General features: G+C 39.8%; 1 protein-coding gene across 1 annotated transcript; it reads left to right on the top strand.

The window, feature by feature from the left end:
- Positions 1 to 9,425: 9,425 nt before the first annotated feature.
- Positions 9,426 to 12,692, top strand: LOC143862957 (uncharacterized). The gene is made up of 3 exons (XM_077373860.1): positions 9,426 to 10,953; positions 11,639 to 11,789; positions 11,891 to 12,692. Exons 1-3 carry the CDS (start codon positions 9,426 to 9,428, stop codon positions 12,690 to 12,692), a joined length of 2,481 nt encoding a protein of 826 aa, XP_077229975.1.
- The last annotated feature ends 7,672 nt before the right edge of the window (positions 12,693 to 20,364 follow it).

Below are 20,364 nucleotides of genomic sequence, written 5' to 3'. Positions count from 1 at the left end.
CAAAATTTTGCGAGGACCCACTTGGGATTCCAACCTACTTTAAGAAGAAAATCGGGACTCTAAAACACTAGTCTAGTAGCGTTTCACTCGAACCATGCCATTTGGGGTTCGGTCAAAATGGGATGTCTACAACATCTGATCAACGTAAACCACATATTGATATAATTCTACCAATAAGCTGTCTAAAATCGCAGCAAAATGAATATCTGTAATATCTGTAACATATTGCCGAGTTAAGAGTCGGTGAGAGGCTATTTCCTTATTGCTCGCAGCCTTAGAGTCTTGTTGCGGGGTTATTTGGTTATGTTCCTTTGGAAAATACCCTTCATAAAATTGAAAACCCAAAGAAATTGCTTTGCTTCATATTTGGGTCGGTCAAAATGTGTCGTCTGTTTAGCTTTGTCATTCGCGTGACAAGCACGCTCTGCCAAAGAGGGGCATCTGTAGACACCCCATTTTGACCATACCCTTAATAGTGTTATGTGGTTAAAAATCCTCATCAAATCAGTGAATTAGGACCCAAATTTCATCCTAAGCTAGGTTAGGGTCTCACCGAGGTCCCTACAAAATTTCGTCCAAGTCTGTCGCAGTTTGCTTAGTAAACGAGTGAGCGTCATAGTGTAGCAGAAGGGGAGTGAGATATCCAATAGAGGGTGTGCCAATACTAACCTATGGCCAACAACATCAAGAGCAAAAATTAGGCCCATTGCTTACCTGAGTCACCCCTTATAGATTTAAAAGGTTCTTAAGTACATTAGGTTGGGGGCTGTCCCTTGAAGCAAAAGAGGGCTAAATTTTACAAAAGGTGGGTGGTTTACCAAGTTAAGAGAGTGCACTTATCAAAACAAAGGTGTACTAAAATTGAACCCACTAGTGAGCCAATTCATGAAGAAAAATAGCCGGGTTTTTATAAATACAACATAGGATATGATTGTACTGATCATGTGTTAGTTCTCAAAATTTTCCAAAAACTAGTGTTTGGTTCTCATTCCATGGAAAATAGTCAATGATTTTATCCTAGCCATCAAAAGAAGAGAGATCAAATGGATGTCTAGAATCAATTTTTGTGGACGCGCTTTCATATAAGAGTAATAGATAAAATGAGCGGATACTCATTCTTTTGAGTAGAACAACAATCAAAGGGGATGAACTTGAGAAGAATTAGGGCCATTCATTTCATAAGAATGTAAAGAGAAATCATCTTAGCCACCCCTCTTTTGTTGTAGGAAGAATAGTCAAATAATAACCAAGATGGGGCTGAATAAGGACAAAGGGAGGAGGGCTTTATATATCATTTTCTATAAAAGGGAAAAGGGGTCAAATATACTAGTATTTTTCATTTATCCTTGTTATTGCTTCAGCCCCTATAGTTTAAGAAATTGTAGCCAAAATGCATTGGGGTGGGTTGTTCACTGAAATGAGGGGGTGTGAATTTATCACTTCCTTAGTAAAAGCTATCAAATTAGGGTTCTGAAGAGGGGGGGACTAGATATCTCATTTTAGAGACTGAGAGAGGGAGAATGAAGGGAGAGGAAGAGAAATTGCAGAGGAGAGCTTGATCTCCACCTCCGATTCGCGGCCTCTTCATCATCTCTCGCTATCAGCTCATCTTCTTTTTCTCCGATCACCTTGCCGAATGTCCGACCAATTTCCGGCAAAATCTCCTTCTCCGATCACGCCCTTGCCGGATTCCGGCCAATTTTGGGTCGGATCTTTCTTCTTCACTTTCCTACTTCAATTGTCTCAGCTTTGTTACTGATTCGAGCCTTGTAAAGCCATATCCACCTTCATTTTGTTTTAAAACCCTAACCTTCATCATTCTCCACCTTTTTGCATCATCCATCACCATTATCTCTTTCATTTTCGCTTGAAAATTCAAGTTTTAAGCAGAGGGAAGCTCGGATATGAAAATAGAGAGAGAAATAGTCGTCTTCTCCAGTAAATCTTGCCGGAATCCGGCGGCCCTATCTTAGATTCTATCATCATCTACACCATTTCAGGTCCGTTGATCTTGTATAGATCTGAGGGATCTCTGGCGAATTCCGTCCTTCTCCGGTCGGATCTACAAATTTCGTTGTCTCCGCGAATTCCTTCCTTCTCAGATCTTTAGCTATTTCCATTTTCCTAGGCGGATCTCCGGCAAATTCTATCATCACCGGTCGACAACCATCAACCCTAGTAGCTTCATATTTGCTAGAATCAGCGGTCTCTTCAACTACCGGATCAAGTAATAATCATTGAATTTTTATGATCGCTTTTCCTGTTTCATATACCTGATTCTGCTCTCAATCTTGAAATATCTATCCAATATGAATGTGATTTAGATTCAAATCAGGCTCTTCAATTAGTGGCATCTCTTATTGACATGCTGGTTTGAATTTAGATTGGATTCTTGGGTCTAATCTCTGAAATTTATAGCCTATTTGGTGTTATGATTTCGATATGGATCAAGAGCTTGGCATTGATTTTTCACATTTGGAAATTATTTGGCTTTACAATTTGGATTTCTGATGTTAATTTCTGAGAATTGTAGTCATTTAATATTGTGATTTTGATCTAGGTTAATTGCTAGGATTTTACCTTTCAATTAGAAATAGATTTTCCTTGGATTTATAAGGTGAAGAACATTGGAAATTTCACATGGTTTAAAGTGTACAGAAAATCAAATGATTGTTATGGTAAAGGTTTTAGAAGCAATAACATGTGTTGATCCTAATTATTGTTGATTCTAGTACCCCTGTGAGCTACCTTTTCCCTTGTCATCAGATTGTATGGCATATAATGCCAATTCAGCCATACTTTAGTAATGGTATTTCTTGAGTAGGTTCCCTTTCCAACTCTTTTTGGTACTTATGTATGATGATCTGTCATCTGTGAATTCTAGGCTGTTAAGAATCTCATTTAGATCTTGGAATTCCTTGGGATTTGTATCTCAAAGTTAGAGCATCGATACTAGTTTTAGCACTCGTGAATTTTAGTCTTATAACCCTCGCTCAATCTGTGCTTTACGTTGATCAAATTGCTAAAATGTAGGGATTCTTGGGTTCTGCTTTGTTAACTCACCTGAGTCCTTAGGCTTTAATGCAGTATTACTCATTCGGATCATACTCTGCGTTGTTTGGGGAGGAATTTGAGTCATAAACTGAGATTATATTTGTTGGTTCTTGTCTTCTTCAGCTCAAAATTTATTGGTTTCGGGTTTCGCATATGTTTATCAAGAGAATGCAATGTATCATTTAGGTCTTGGTATTATTTTCTTGATCAAGATGATTAGGAAATGTTTAAGGCAATGATGGCGATAGTCGGAGCCTCCCCTTTAGAGAGACAAGTTGTGTCTCTATAGAAAAAGCCCATCATTGGGGGACTTGCTCAGTCCAAGTAGTGTTCCCCTCCTTTGTATAGTAGACTTGCCTAGTCTTTTAGACGCCTTTTAGATATTAGTAGCCCCGTTCATTGCTGGGGCAATGAAGGAGTCATCCAAAGCCCGTCTTTAGGGGACTTGCTCATCCTTATAGCAACCCCTAATTCTTGTTTCCCGTTGATAGAGACTATCTTAGCCATATAAAGCCTTCAGTGCTAGGGATCTTAGATTGTTTTCATTGTTCTTGGGACGCTAGTTACTTGTTGTGGATCGTCTCTTTGAGGCATTAGTTGCTTATTCGGGGTTTCCCCTTTGGATTTAGGGCTTTGTCCTAGTTTGTGGTTGTGCTTGTGTGTTCCCTTTAAGATTGAAAGCATTTAAAAGTCTAGAGCATTGGAAAAGCTTTAAAATCCAAAAACATTAGAAATTTGAAACTCAAAAATATTTGAAAAACTTTAAAAATATCAAAAACATTTGAAAACATAAAAAACCTTAAAAAATCCAAGTGTTGAGTGTTTTTAGGAGCGTAGTTAGGAAGTTCGTTCCGAACTACGTTGGCTTGATTCCTTTCCACAGGGTACGTAGTGCAGCTTGGAATCCACATCCCAGGTCCACCCAAACCTTTAAAAATAAACATTTCAAACCTTCAAAAAATGCAAAATATTTCAAAACCTTTTTCAAAGAGATCTTCCCCTAGAGTTAAGAGTTTGTCCTAGATATTTTGGGTGTTTTAGAGTTAGGAGGCTGTCCTGATTTGTATTGATATGGTGTGTCCTGTCGCGTGAGTCCCTAGAGTTAGGAGGCCTCAAGTTGATCGGTTAGACATTTAGTCGAACTGATGGCTAGACTAGGAAGCATATAGTCAGCCCATGGTTTTCATTAGGTTGCACAGCCTAGATACACATAGGATATAGGGCCCACCTGCATTAGCTTAAGGCTAATCAACTTGCATTAGTTAGGGCATATAGAGAGTTCTAAAAATTACAATTCACATGAACTTAAGCAATTATACAAAAAGCTTTAAAAAGCAGTTGAGTCTAGTGGATCGAGCCTAGGATAGCGGTTCTAAATGGTTAGGCATCGTAGTTTAGAATATGTCATCGAACTACGTTGATTCTGATTCTTCCCGAGGCCGGGATACGTAGAGCAGCCAGGGTGGATGGCCATTCTGGTCCGAGTCAAGTATTGCTTTGGAGTTTTAGGATTCGTCTTGTCGAGTCGTGTATATAATCGAATTGTGTTGTATGTTTTGCTGTGTTTTCTTACTTTCATGTACAGATCCTATACTTTTAGCTGTACCATGCATGTGTTTGCACACCAGAACTTAGACAACAATTAGGTATGACATTCATAACCTAGTTATTCTCAGGTGACACTTATTTCATTTCTTTTATGTGTGCTTATTAATCATCTCCGAGACATGCATGATTAGATAGACGTCTTCTCTGAGATATTCGTTCCCATTTTATATGACTTTCGCCCAAAACTCTTCAAAATCATTAAGTAAATGGCATAAGAGACCAGGTGTTTGCACTTGAGCGGATGAGGTGCTCTTCGGACCTTCCAAATTCGTAACCAGGCATGGACCCATATATATTTCTGGTTATCCGTTGCACAGAGGATTTGATTTTGGGGTTCCATGGCCTATCCATGGATGGCGACTCTGAATTATTTTAGGTATGTCGTGGTTTGGGGATTTATCCTTCGATCAAGAGGTATCTAGTTTGTATCGCCACTCGTGCTATGCTATGAGGGTGGCACCGTTTCGAGAGTTCCTTGGTAGAGCTCTCTTTCATGTGGATGATCCAGAGGATGTAGGGACTCGTTTCCTCTTCGTTCTTAGGATTGGGGTCCACAAATAGAAAAACAAATTCCAAACAGAGCCGGTCGACCACGGGTTCTCAGTCGACCGCAGATTGGTTACTGAAAATGTAAACAATTTCCAGAAAGGTGTAGCTCGGTCGACCGCGGTTCTTTGGATCGAAAAAAAAGTCCAGAAGCCTATCAGTGGGCGACCGGGGTAGCCCTGTCGACTGTGGCTATTCAAAATAGACATGGCTTTTCACTTCCGTTTTCAAACCTTTTCGTGCCCTTTTGCTTCCCAATAGTCATGGATGATTTTTAAACACAATGGACACTTTGTGGATGATCCAAAACGGTTGAATCACAAAGAGTTGCGATCAAACGGTCATTATTCAAACCAATCCGAGGGATGCCTTGAAGGGATGTTTCTCTCAATGAAAAGACATCAATTGCTCTATAAAAAGAGGACATCTTGCTTTTCGAAGAGAGTTAGTGGTGTATTTTTCTTCCCTATCAAACCGTCATTATTCAAACCAATCCAAGGGATGTCTTGAAGGGATGTTTCTCTCAATAAAAAGACATTAATTGCTCTATAAAAAGAGCATAAATCTGTCTTTTCAAAGAGAGTTAATGCTGCATTTTTCTTCCTCTCTTGCAATCTCCTACTGTCTTGTTTTTCAAAGTTTAGTTTTCATAAAAACAGTGCACTAAATACTGTTTTCTGCAGAAACAGTTTTAGTGATTTCTCTAAGGCTTGAAGTTCTTAAAAAAGGCGTTTTGGGTTTGATTACGCTTGTGCAAAGCATCATCAAACATTTGTAGCATCTTCCTACAAGGCTTCATTGTATCTTGGAGGCAATTCACGGATTCCCGTTGCACACAACTGGTGGGAGCGAAATTTGTCTTAAGGAAAGCAATTACGCGCCTTGAAGCAACTCTACAGAATTCTATCTTCTCGACATTCCCACCAACAAGTGAACCTGAAACAAAACTCCATCAATCCTTCTAATTTTGGCTTACAATTCGGTGAATAACTTTAAATTTAGACGATAGACATGCAATAGGAAATCTATTGGCGATTTTGGTGGAAGGAATAGGAAACCCTTTGCCGAAAAGCCAGAAGTAGTTTTTTAAGGAACTGAGCGAAAATCATGGAATATTTAGGGGCCATTTGGATACGCGGATTTTAAAATCTAGGTTTTTAGTTTGAAAACAGTGTAAAAGAGGGTGCATGATCAAGCTATTGTATGCTGTCCTGACAACGTTTCTTTAATTTTAAGTGAGAAATTCAGGTTTTAAAAATCGCTCCCGCATCCTAAGATTTCTAAACCTTGGAAATATGGGAGGATCTGCTACTCTCTGGCTGACGGAAAGAAGGGCGAGAAGTTAAAAATGACGGCTGGTCCTCTTCTTCTCTTGTCTCTTAGCTACAATTTTAAAGACATCTCAGATTCTAAAATCCTCGTATCCAAATGGCCCCTTAATGTTTTAGCCTCATATACGTGCATGCCAAAATTTTCAAAAAATCCTAGAATTCTTGAATTGCGTTATTTACATGAGTTTAGGAAAGGGAAATGATATCCCCCCCCTAAACGGATAAAATCCCCCCCTTTAACGGTTTTTGTGAGAATAGTTCATTGATTGAGGATAAATTCACCCCCTTTAATGTCTTTCCTTGCCTTTAAAACTTAACGAATAATGTTAAAGGGGGGGATTTTATCCGTCAGAGGGGGGGATATGATTCCCAGCTTTGTTTGGTTGCACAAAAGCTAGGCAGCCATCTGCATTTGATTTGGATCTGGCATGCCATTCCACGTTTGGTTGCCAAAATGCGTTGGACTCCCATTGATTCCCTTGGATTTCTCTCATGTAATAATTGCTTGTCTCTTTCTTATCCCCTTCTTCCAAAAGCAAAGAACTATGGTTGAATTTTTTAGGGAATGATGCTCTCTCTCTCTCTCTTCCCTCTCTCTCCTCTCTCCCTATATTGGTAATGACACCCCCTACTTTTTCTCCTACTCTCTGAGTATTTGCCGTGCAACCAAACACTACCACACAATTTTCCGAGGTAATTCTAGGAAAATCAAAATGCTTGTCTCCTCCCTTTGACTTCCTATTCCACTACTCTCCGAGCAACTCCAAGCAACCAATCGTAGCATTAGGAAATTGTAATTATGTGTTTCTAAAGATATGGAGATTGCTAGAGGAAGTTGCCCAGTTAATAAAAACTCTGCGGAAATGAGAGAGAGAGAGAGAGAGAGAGAGAGAGAGAGAGAGATTTAAGGGATCCTTTTGTGTTTTACAAATTTTTTTTCGTCCTGGGAATGAGGGTACCACGTAGATCGAAAGCCAGATGGGGGACTGTCCACGTGGGCGTGAACAGTGAAACCCCCATCCTGCTATATTATAATATACACACACATATATATAAATATATATATAGAGAGAGAGAGAACATTTTCTACACACTAGTGTAGATAAGTTATCTACACATTACCTTAAAATACAATGGGGATCACATTGTTTTGTTTGATCCAAACCATTCATTTGATTGCCCCTCACATAGATTGAGTGTGCCCTCACATAGATTGAGTGTGCCCAAAAAATCAACTCCATAGGATCATTCTGACAATTGGATTCTGATTGGCCCTCACGTTGTTTTGTATAGAGAATATATTTATATCTCTAGAAAGCAGACTTCATTATCTTACAAATGAATCCAGTTTCAAGACAATTGGAGCTCAATAACCCTAGTTTTAAATTATGACAAGTTGGTACTTCAAATCTAGTTAATTTTTTACTGTTTTGTATATCTATCTTCTAGAAATATTTGGTACTTTCATAGTGTGACTCCCGAATAGGAACTATATGGGAATTTTTTATCTTAAAGTCTGTTTTGAATAATTTGAATCATAAAATTTCATTGAGTAAAATTTTGCACTTTTATTTTATGAGCTAAGGGTGACGCCCTGTCTTATTCACCATCTTGTTTAGTTTTTCTACATTATGTGACGGTGATTTAGATTCTAAAAATATATATATTTTCCTTAACCTTGACCTGGGATTTTAACATGATTGATTACCTTCAATGGTTAATGAGATAGCTCATATATTTAATGATATCATTTTACCCTTGCTATTGCACAGACCCCCGCTACAGTCACTAATCACTAATTCACTATACATTAGTTGGGGCAGTCATGGAAAGATTGCGATCAAATTCTCGAAATGGGAGGACACACTTATGCCAGTAGACCCCTCATCCTCCGTCGATGGTCTCCAGGACTACATCTCGAACAACCTGAGCTATCTACCATTCCTATTTGGGTAAAACTGCCTGGCCTCCCCTTACAGTACTGGAACAATAAAGATATTAGTAAAATTGGCAGCGTGATAGGAAATCCCCTCTACATGGATTCCAAAACAGCGGATGAAACCAGGTTAAATTTTGCAAGGATTTGAGTAGAAATCGAAGCTGGGGACCCTCTACCAGATTCTATAGAAATTCATTCTCCCTTTGGGGTCGCAACCCAGTTATTTGAATACGAATGGAAACCTCAGTCTTGCAATCTTTGCAAGATTTTCAACCACTCAACCGATAAATGCCCTGCTTCAGCAAAGTCCAATCCCAAACCTGCCCAGGAATGGAGACCCATTTCTCGAAAAGAGCCTCCTAAAGCTCCCTCTGCCCCTTCCTCTGATCCTGATCTTATCCAGGATTCTTCTACCCCTGCCTCTTCCCCTAAACCCCAATCCCAACCAAGAAATGAGTCTAATCTCTCCATTGTAACAACCCAGAACCCATTCGACATCCTCAATTCAGTTGACACTGAAGAACAAAATTCTGATTTCATTTCAGAGGATGAAGATGTTAGTGCCACCTCTGGCCCCTGTGCAATCCTCGGGAATAACAGGTCCTTGGGTCTAGATGGTCCCAGTATTCCCAACTCCTCTGACCTTCTTTCTTCCCCTGGCCCCTTAACTGAACCAATCGAAAATTCCCTCCCACCTTCTGACTCTGATCTGAAGGACACCCTCCCCGAATCCTCTGATCTCCCTTCCTCCCCCCGTGCTGATCACACAAGATCAACCCAAAACTCCCCTCTGCAAAATCCTCATGATTAAGCTTGGGACCTGGAACATAAGAGGGCTTGGTACCAAAAATAAGAGAAAGGACATATGAGATATTATCCGTAAAGCAAATCTCCCATTTCTCAGCATCCTTGAAACTCATGCTCCTATCCACAAAATCCCAGAATACATGAAAAAAATGTGCAGTGGTTGGAATATTTCAACTAATTATAACAGCTTTGATAGAGGCAGAATATGGATCATTTGGAACCCAAATTTGGTGCAGGTAAGAATCCTCCAGGAAGCAAATCAGTTTATGCACTGTGAGGTCAGATTTCTTCAAACCAATATCACCCTCCTAGTTACCTCTGTCTATGCTCTAAACAGAGGAACCGAAAGGAGAGTTCTGTGGAATCATCTATCTCTCATTGCTAGAAGTGTCTCCCTCCCATGGATCATTATGGGAGACTTCAATATCATAAGATTCGCCTCTGAATTCTTGGGGGGAACTGGTCCCTCGGCTCGTGATATGGAAGACTTCAACTCCTGGATTGATGAATGCTCCGTCTCTGATCTTCGATCCTTTGGGCAAACTCTTTCTTGGAATAACCAATCGAATGAGAATAATTGGAAGTTTAGAAGGCTAGATAGAGTCCTTGTTAGCGAAGAATGGCTTTACCAATACCCCTCCTCCTTCGCCTCTTACCTTCACCCTGGGCTATCCGATCACACCCCTATTACAATCCAGTTAAACCAATCCCCTCAAATCCCTAAACCTCCTTTCAAATTCTTCTCCATGTGGCTTGAAGACCTCTCTGTGTTTGAAGTCGTGGAGAGAGCATGGAACATAGAGATCGATGGATCGCCTCTATTCATTGTAGTCAAAAAGCTCAAAGAAGTGAAAGGTAGTCTAAAAATCTGGAATCGTGAGGTTTTTGGCAGAATAGACATTGAAGCTCCTCGGTTGAGACTGCTCCTTGAATCTACTCAAGAAAAGATTGCAACTTCCCTTACGGATCAGGCGTTGAGAGATGAAGAAGTCTGGATCAAAGATGAATACATTAGGACGGCTAGAAAGGAGGAGGCTTTCTACAGGCAGAAATCTCGATCCCAGTGGCTGAACCTTGGGGACTCGAACACTGCTTTCTTCCATGCGGCCATGAAAGCCCGAAAAAACCAAAACTGCATACAAGGCACTGTTACTACTGAAGGGTCCATTTCAACTAATCCCGACGAGATAGCAGAAACTATGGTTGAGTTCTTCTCTTCTCTTCTCAACAAGGAGGAATCATCCCAGCCAGTCCATCCCAACAGCATTCCCGAACCTACCAGATCTCTTTCGGAAGCTGACTCTCAGTGGCTTACCAGGAAATTTTCTGCTGGCGAAATCTGGGATGTCATCAAAAACTCCGATGGGAACAAGTCTCCAGGCCCTGGTGGATTCAATGGGTGCTTCTTCCAAGCATTCTGGTACTTAATTGGGCCTGACATTGTTAAAGCAATCAAATTCTTCTTCCAAAGAGGTAAAATCTTACCTCAACTAAATGCCACCTTTCTAGCTCTCTTGTCCAAAACCCCTGATGCTAGCTCCCCAGAGAAATACAGGCCCATATCTCTCTGCAATTTCTTGTACAAAGTCATCACTAAACTCCTGGCAAATAGACTTAAACCCATTATGGATAGCCTCATCAGCCCTTTCGAGTTAGCATTCATTAAAGGTAGGAGTATCCATGATAACATTCTCCTAGCTCATGATTTATGTCATAATTTCCACAGAAAAAACCCAAAAAAAGCAATGTGTATTAAATTAGACCTCAAAAAAGCTTTTGATAGTGTCAACAGATCCACCCTGATTTTCTTCATGCAAAAAATAGGCTTCCCAGAAATTTGGTGCCGGTGAGTGCTTGAATACATTTCTACTCCCTCTTTTTCTGTCCTAGTCAATGGGTCTCCCCGTGGATTCTTTTGGTCTTCAAATGGCCTCAGGCAGGGTGATCCCTTATCCCCCCTCAGGCAGGGTGATCCCTTATCCCTTATCCCTTATGATCTATGCCGAGCCTAACATCACTTCAGCTACAGGGATCCTAAAATGCTTAGAGTCATTCAAGATTTGCTCGGGCCTTGAATTTAATCCTGCCAAAAGTGAGGTCTTCTTTGCAGGCATCCAAAGCAGCAGCAAGAGAGCTATTTGCAACATTCTTAAGATCGAAGAAGGAAAGCTCCCAATAAAATACTTGGGTCTTCCCCTGATCACTTCAAGGCTCACCTCTAGAGATTGCCAACCTATCATGGACAAGATCAAACAAAGGATCTCTTCGTGATCAAACCATCACCTTTTTAGAGCTGGTAGAGTGGATTTGGTTAAATCCGTTCTCAGCACTTATCAAATTTATTGGTCTGCAGCGTTTCATATCCCCAAAGCATCTCTCAATAATATTGAGAAAATCCTTCGAAACTTTATCTGGGCAGGCTCAAATCTTGAGAAATCTCATCACCCAGTATCTTGGAACACAATATGTAGCCCCAAATCTGATGAGGCCTCGGGATCAGAAAGGTATCAGATTTGAATCTGGCCGCCCAGATCAAACAACTTTGGCACATCCTTACCAAGAGAAACTCTCCCTGGGTTACCTGGTTTGATCGGAAATACATCAGAGGAAGAAGTTTATGGACTCTCCCCATGCCTGCATCCCCATCCTGGGCAGCTAGAAGCATTATAAAATCTCGTGACATGGCCAGCAAGCATGTCTGCTTTATTGTCGGAACTCAGACCCCTCTGCATTTTTGGACAGATCCTTGGCATCCAAATGGTCCCCTCTCTGCCCAGTCTTCCATTACGACATCCTTCATTCCCCAGAAAGCTTCTATTGCTGAGGCTAAATTTCAGGGTGGGTGGGATTTGAATCAAGTGCTTCCTCATCTTCAAGAGCTTAAGCAGATCATCAATACAGGTCTTTACACAAAAGCTGCTAATTCTAACCCGATTTGGAAGCCGGAATCTGATGGCAATTTCAGGCTATGTAGTGCTTGGAACGCCGTTAGATCTCCTAATCCTAAACCTCCTTGGGTATCATCAGTTTGGTTCGCCGGTCACACTCCGAAGTTCAGTATCACAGCTTGGCAAGCTCTTCAGGACAAAATGAGTACCAGAGATAACCTTCACTTCCTCGGCCCCAACCATGATCGCTCATGCCTTCTCTGCAATTCTGCCTCCGAAAGTGTCAACCACATCTTCTTCAACTGCTCTTACTCGGCATGGATATGGCGATTGATTCTCCGTCGCATCTCAGATAGAAGAAAGCAAAAAAAATCCCTATCTGATGAGAAAAACTGGATTAGGAGCAAATTCAAGAAAAAAGGGCAGACCTACACCTTTGTCCGAACTCTTCTCACTGCTTCAATCTACTTGATCTGGCAGGAAAGGAACTCGAGACTATTTCAAAAAAAAAACCCATAAAAGGTTCCTTCTAAGTAGAATTATCAGTGCAACGAGATCTCGTATTTGGCCCTCAAGCTGGAAGATGAAGACTCTAAAGAAAACCAAAGAATTTCCAACTCCTTTAATCTTCCCCTGTTCAGCAAAGCCACCGAACCAAAATTCTATCATTGGGAACCTCCTGCTGCCTATGAGATCAAGTTGAATCCGGACGCCTCCCTGGCTAGTGATACCACCTCGATTGGAGGCCTTCTCTGAGACCACAAGGGTACAATCCTTTCTCTCTTCTCTGAACTGCAATCCTCACCCTATCCAAGAATTAGAAATTGAAGCCATCCATCATGGAATCAAATTAGCCGCGAAGCACCAAGTTAAGAGGCTGTAAATAGAATTTGATTCGGTCATCGCTGTTATGGCCATAAACCTGCTTTGGCAGTGCCCATGGCGGAAAATCTCAACGCTCGAATCAATTAGATCCATGCTCAACTCTTTTGAGAGCTGGAAGCTGACCCACATTTGGCGTGAAGGCAATAGAGCAGCTGACTTGTTATCCAAACCCACCTGTATCTGTAAAGGAGACTCAATTACTCTTGAATTGGTTCCAGAGGAACTTGCAAAAATTGTTTCTGATGATGTATCGGGAATGATTTATCCTAGATTGTAAATTATCTTTTTTCCTTTTTAATATAGCTGGTAGGGGTGGCCAACTGGTTCGGTTCTCGGTTCCTTTTTTTCGGTTCTCGGTTCTCGGTTCCATGAATTGTAAGAACCGAACCGAACCATAGTACACAGTAGGACCGAACCGAACCGGACCGAACATAATCGGTTCGGTCCGGTCCGGTTCTTCGGTTCTAATGGCTAATTATTAATTATAATTTATAAAAACTTTTAATTAAAGTTATAATATAAGTTACTTTCTTATTATAATATATATATATATATATATATATATATATATATATTCAAAGTTCGGTTCTTCGGTTCCGGAACCGAACCGAGAACATTAGACCCGGAACCAAACCGAATAAGTTCGGTTCTTCATCAGTGAAACCGAACCGGACCAAAAATATTTTTTTACAGTTCGGTTCCGGTTCGGTTCTGGCCACCCCTAATAGCGGGTGGGGGTCTGCCTAACCCGAAATTACCGAACCAAAAAAAAAAGAAGTAGAAAGTCGATCAAAAAAAAAATTGACCCAGCTCTCCTCCATAAAAGGGATCGAATGCAAAAAATGGTTCTTCTTAAATTTTTCCCCAACAGGAATAGGAAGAGAGGAAGCGAAATTGCAGAGAGGGTGTGGGGTGCCACCCTCGGGCCACCCGCCGAATCCGATCCTCGACTCCCCTTCAACTCCATTAAATCCGAGCTTCATCAACACTACCATCTCAGACATTATGCCCTAGCTCCATCAGCCTTCTTTCCAAATTCACCCCAACCACCAATAGCCACCTCCTACCTCTACCACCAGCACTGGATTTCTCCTCTTCCTCACTCTAGATTAGGGTTTGCATAAAAAAGGAGAGAGAAGCAAAGAGATAAGGGTTTGGAAACTTTAGGGTTTTGGTAAGGAAGAGCTCAAGGAAGAAGAAGACTCTGGGGTTCTTTCAACCTTTAGTTTGGGGTTTCATGGAAGAGGTTCTATTGGGGTTAAAAAACAGAGAATAGGTTCTTATATCTCCCTTTCATTTTCAACAAATTCTCCATTGCCTTTTCCTTTCCTGAACCAGACCAAGCAACATGTCTACCTCTAAGTCTTCATCTTCCTCTGAAAAGTCGCCCCCACCTACCACTACCTCTCCTTTTGAAACTGAACTCCCAATGGAACCCAACAAACAACAAACACAGAAGCTTGATTCCAACTCACCAAATCCAAAATTAACTCCATTAAAACGTCCTGCTGACCCCCAAAAGCATTCCAAGGGGGAGAAAAAAAAGTTGCATTCCACACCCAAGCATAAGCAGTCCCAACCAAACAAGGAAGATACCAAAGCTTCAGACCAAGAGGATGACAAGGAAGATACCAAAGCTTCAAAGGAAAATGCTGACAAGGTAGAAAAGATGAAGAAGTCCAAAACTGTGAAGTCTAAACGTTTTTGGAGCTATGAAGATGAGATTGCCATCTTGGAAGGCATTATCAAATTCACTGAGAATGGCTCAAAACATCCATTGTCAGGTAACATCGAGGCTTTTTATCAATTCATGAAGAAATCTATTCCATTTGAATTTACCCAGAGGAAGTTATATGATAAGATTCGCAAGACCAACACCAAGTATGAGACGTTGAGAGATGCAAATAAGGGGGAAGACCCATTCTTTGCAACACCCCATGATCAAAAGGTTTATAAGCTATGGAAAATTATATGGGGGGCCGAGAAAGATGATAATGGGCAAGGTAATGTTTCTCGAGAGAATATTGCTCCTCTTCTAAGGCCAAAAAAGGATGTGTCTATGCCGAGCAAGAGCAGTCCTTCCATAGCCATCATCCCTCGTGAATATCTCTACTTACGTCTCACTAAGATTATGGATATGTCACGTTTGGATGAGAGTCAGATTAAACAAGGGTTGAATTTGATCGAGGATTCAAAGCTCAAAGAGTGGGAGGATCAGTGGAAGGAATTTGATATGATGAATATGCAAGTGTATACAAAGCAGCTCAAATTGGTCAGTGATTAGGCCAATCTCATCTGTGAAGCACTAAAAGTAAAACCTCCACTTAGTAAACTGTTTTGAAAAAAAAAAATGAAAATGACATTTTGCAAGCCCAACAATCCATTCAGTAAAGGGTTGATTTTTGATGTGGTAATGAAAGATTTTTTGTAATACTTGTCTAGCTAAACTTTTTGGGTTTTATATTTTGATAAACTAAGAATGTGGATTTCTGATTGGTGTATTTTATTTTGTGTAGCTGTTACTTCTTCTGGATAGGAAACATGTTGCTAAATCCTTTTTATGATTATCAAATCCTTTTGGAAGAATTTAGCAACATGTATCCTGACAGAATTTTGATTGGATAGTCCTCCTTGGGAAGCTTTGGTATACATTTCTTTTAAATACAGATGCTATCCTAACAGGGTCAGCACAATGCTAATGTGATTGGATAGTCCTCCTTGGGAAGCTTTGGGATACATTTCTTTTAAATACAGATGCTATCCTAACAGGGTCAGCACGATGCTAATGCCCTATGGGTGGGCCTATTCCTCACATTTTTATTAACCATTCGTTTCCCACTAAATGGAGATTGGTTAGTTCAATTGGATTCTGTATTTATAAATATTTTCACGCATTTTATTTTCATTTAAATCTATTTGGTGGTTGTTATAAGCAACTTTTTTCATTTTGTGTATGTTTTTACAGTTTTTCCAGATTTTTTTTTCACATTTTCTAAATTGATTTCTGTTTTTTTTTTATAAGTTTCCAATAGGTAAAAAAACTCGCATGGTAGTGATTTGTATATATTTTGGTGTTTCAGACTCATGCCATTTCACAAAATGTTTACATACGTTCCTTTATGGTTTTTCTATTAAACTCTCAAAAGATTTGATTTATTGAAACATACTTCATGTATAATTGGTTCAATTAAGATGTTCTTCTAATACCACAAAATTTAGGTAATTTTCTAATGAATTTAACTTGGTCCCTTCATGTTTATGTGTTTTTCTATGAGAGTCACAAAGAAGTTACAAGTCTTGGGATACTTGGAGTTGCTAAAGGGAGGAGCTTGATTTTATTGCCATAAACATTAGTGAGTATAGGTACAATGTAGCTTTTACCTTACCCAGTGCAGCAGTGCCCCAACCACTTTGGGCTTCCGAAATAATTTTTTCTACCATTTTTGTGTGCTTAATTTTATGATGTTTCTCAATATTCTTTTGAATTAGAGGAAATGGTTTGTGAGCAGCTGCTCAGATAAGCTTATCTGAGCAGAGCTCACAAACATAGGGGTGCCACATTATTTGGATGATCCAAAGCATTCATTTGATAGGCCCTCATATAGATAGGGTTTGCCCAAAAAATCAGCTCCATGGGATCATCCTAACCCTTCAAACGGTCAACACAGCAGAGATTTGTGAAGGATCTGATTATGGAAGTACTCTACAACATATAAAATATTTAAGTTTTTATTTCAGCAAGAAGATTAGGATATGCTGAGACACCAAAAAACCTTGAATTGTGAGTTGTCTCTGTTTGCATTCTATTGTTGATGGTTTCTTCTCTTTTGCTCTTGAATTGGTGATTCGCAATTCAAGTGTTTAACCATTTTTGTGGTTGACCTCCTTCTATTGGTGCGTTTTGGGTTCTCCAAATTCGCTTGGTTGAAGAAATGATTGTCACTTTTGTATTTTATTTACTGACATGTACTCCTCTGGTGATCCTAACACTCAATTTGCATAGGCGCTCACAGGTGCTGTTATATTTCTCAGGCACATGGGCGACCCGCAACAATTTTGTCTAAAAGTTTCAGGTCTGAATGCTTGCGAATAACTGCTTCTAAAGTTTCTATTTGTTTTTATTATGATTTTTTGTTATATTTTAATTTGTTCCATTTTATTTGTTGTATTATGCTGAGGTTTTTCATGTTTTCTGAATAAAATCCCATACATGTATCCCTCTTTGATGATAGAAAATAGCCATTTTCCATTATGCAGATAGGAGCTGGAATCTCTCAAGTGTCCACTATTTTTTCCTTCAGTTTTTTTCCCCATTTCATTGGTATTGTCTATTTAATTTTGTCAGGAACAACTTAGTCATTAGTAAGGAGAACAAATTGGATAAGATTCTAAACTTGGATTTAAATTGCAGCAAAAATAAACCATCTTCAAACATTACACCAGCAGGGGTTCAAGTAATCGTACTGAATTTCATGTGTTTACGTCCTTGGGGATGTAATTGCCACACCCATTATCAGGTCAACCGTAAAAGAAAACTTCCAGTATCAGGATTTCGGATAAAAGATGACAACGATAGAAAAATGAACCCATCCTATTTCTGCTTATTCTCGATAGGATATGCTACTTTCATGCATGTTGGGAATTGGATAAGCAACTCAATTTGAATTCAAAATATAATGCTGAAACACCATAAATCGGATGCATGAATCTGCAAATTACCATTAAAAAAAATCTGCAAAATGTAACATTATTTTTAATTTTCATGAGTCACTGCAAGTGCAAGAGTGTTGAATGAGAGTGCTTCTTTCACTAATCTATTGATACTTCTAACTGTTTCGCACTTTAGGACTTCTGTATTTCTATTTTTATTTCAAAAATATCTTCTGTATTTTTGTTTCGGAGATGATAAATTCGCACCCCCTGTCAGTGATTCGCACCCCTTTTACACATCAAAAAGCGTTGAAGTCTGCCACACTTTCAAAGGGGTGTGAATCATCCTATAGGGGGTGTGAATTTGTCATCACTGTTATGTTTTTATAAATCGCTTTTGCCTTCCAAATTTATTGAGACTGACTTCATGTTTTTGCTGGATTGCTTGCCTACATTTCTATTGGTTCATTATCTCTACCCATGGGATTTCTTTTCTTCTTTTTCCCTCTATCTAATTTGTTGTGGGAATCTTTTCATTTACTTCTCTCTGCTTCTAACTCTGAAGTTTCAGACAATCTTTGGTTATGGGGTAAAGTGATCATGGCAGAGACCATATGTATAGACATCAAAGGAATTGATTTCGACACTCCCTTCTTTAGATGATCCCACTCTATTTTACACGTTTTTGGTAAATGAATAGGTTAGTAGCATGCTTGGCCATATTTCATCTTTGCCAATTTGCAACGTCCAAGCATAGGAGATATCATCTTTCATAACATATTGATTTCTCATCTCTCTCTTTTTTTGATCAATTTGGATGGAAGAAGTATGTTTTTTGGTCGTTAGGTGATACGTGTATTGGTCTTTTCTAGGTTTTGTTGTCTGTAATTTGGCGCTTATCAATCACTAGAAATGGGTTTTGGCTCTTCGATTTGGAACTGAAAATTTATAGGGCAAGTTATCTTTGTGAATCCATCTTATTTAATTGCATGGGTATTCTTGGTTAAAACCTTGCTTCCAATAGTTTTAATTGCTAGTTTCCTTCCAACAGTCCCTTGGGCCATGTTTGGATGCCATGAAATTTGTCTTCATGGACTACTACTTCACCAGGTGGTGAGAGAGCGGTAGAGGGAGTGGATGAGGGAGAGAATTGTCCCACACATACTTCTCAATCCTAAATTTATTTGGCAGATCGTTTAAAAAATAATGGCTTCTTTTTATACTTATAAAAATTGTTTGCATATCTATCTATCTATTACTAGTGTGGCTACGCGATCACAGGGATTAAATGGCATTTTACATCGAGAAAAATAAAAACATATTTGCTAGGGACCATGGCAAAAGGCATTTCGTGGATGGGCTGTTGAATGTGAGATCAGCCACACAAGCTTAGAATTTGTCTTATTCATTTAATTCGTCTGAGGTGGCTGCTCTCACATGCAATAGCTCATCTGTGAAATGCCTTCTGTGATGGTCCCTAGCAAATCCCATAAAGCAACGCGTGCGATTATCAAAATAAGACTTGATATTTTTTTCTTAAATATCAATGTATACATTGGTATAAACAATTTTCACCATTTCTCTCATTTAGAATATATCTATGGTTTGCACAACTAATTTCAAGTTGCATAAATGAACGGAAATATCCAACTAAAAAATAATATTTTGTGAAAAATGGGATGTGCATAGAGAAAACATGCTGGAGTTAGGAGATGCTATGAGAAACAAAGTCTAGCAAGTGGTTGGAAAAAATTATGAAGAATTCTAAGGGTGATTGCGTGGGAAATTGGAAACGCTTGATGGCATTATTTATCCCCTTAATACTTAATAGTGTTAGGTTATAAAAAAAAAGGAAACTTTTCTAGCTATTAATATAATATATTGTCTGGCCATATATTTGTCTTGGCCTGTGACTGTCAATTGTTGCATGATGCATCATAAGAATCACTTTATTATGGGAAAAAGTATTCCACCTCCCTTAACAACATTTCTACTTCATCTTATGCACATGCTGCTTCTTGATGTTTTAAGATCCTAAAAGTTAAAATTTCATTACCAAAACTCAAATTCCATACGAAGAGTCCAAGCTTCGACCAAACAAGGACCTAGCTATTGAGGTATTTCCTGATGGGGTATGAAAACAACTAATTAGTTGTCGACACGTGGCCCCAGAAGGGCCCACCACAAATCCAGCATCTGCCCAGGGGTAATCAGGTAATTACCAGAGAGCAGGTGAACCTAAACCCACAAAAGGGCCGACACCTGTCCTGGGGTAGGTAATCCAACCACCCCAGGTCTCCCTCTATAAATGGCCTCTCAAGGCTCAAAGCAAAGGGTAATAACTTCTAAGCTACCACCTTTAAAGTTTTGGCTCTGCACTTCTGCTCATAGTGACTTGAGTGTCGAAGGGCCCGTCCGGAGCAACGGCTCCGGGTTGGTCTTCTGACCTCGTGCGCTCTTATGCAGGGCTTAGTTCCTTCAGTTCAGTTCCTTGGGCGCGCCAGATCAGCACTTACGTCACTGCCGTATCTGTTACCAATTTTAGGCCTAACAGATTGGCGTCATCCGTGGGACCCCGAACTAAAAGCTGTTCAACTCCCCTTTATAAAATGGCAGGACGGAGGAGTGCCCGGGTACCAACTGCTCGGACAACCCG

The sequence above is a fragment of the Tasmannia lanceolata genome, unplaced genomic scaffold, assembly GCF_043159265.1.
Source record: "Tasmannia lanceolata isolate RefF3 unplaced genomic scaffold, GAP_Taslan_0.1 ptg000038l, whole genome shotgun sequence".
Lineage (NCBI taxonomy): Eukaryota > Viridiplantae > Streptophyta > Magnoliopsida > Canellales > Winteraceae > Tasmannia > Tasmannia lanceolata.
The sequence above is the reverse complement of the archived record's forward strand: the minus strand, read 5'-3'. Positions and strand labels throughout refer to the sequence as shown.

Coding starts and splice junctions, on each gene's coding strand:
- LOC143862957 (XM_077373860.1), top strand. CDS start 9,426: ATGAAAAAAATGTGCAGTGGTTGGAATATTTCAACTAATTATAACAGC. Junction 10,954..11,638: donor CGAGTTAGCATTCATTAAAG/GTAGGAGTATCC, acceptor ATTGGTCTGCAG/CGTTTCATATCCCCAAAGCA. Junction 11,790..11,890: donor GAGGCCTCGGGATCAGAAAG/GTATCAGATTTG, acceptor GAAATACATCAG/AGGAAGAAGTTTATGGACTC.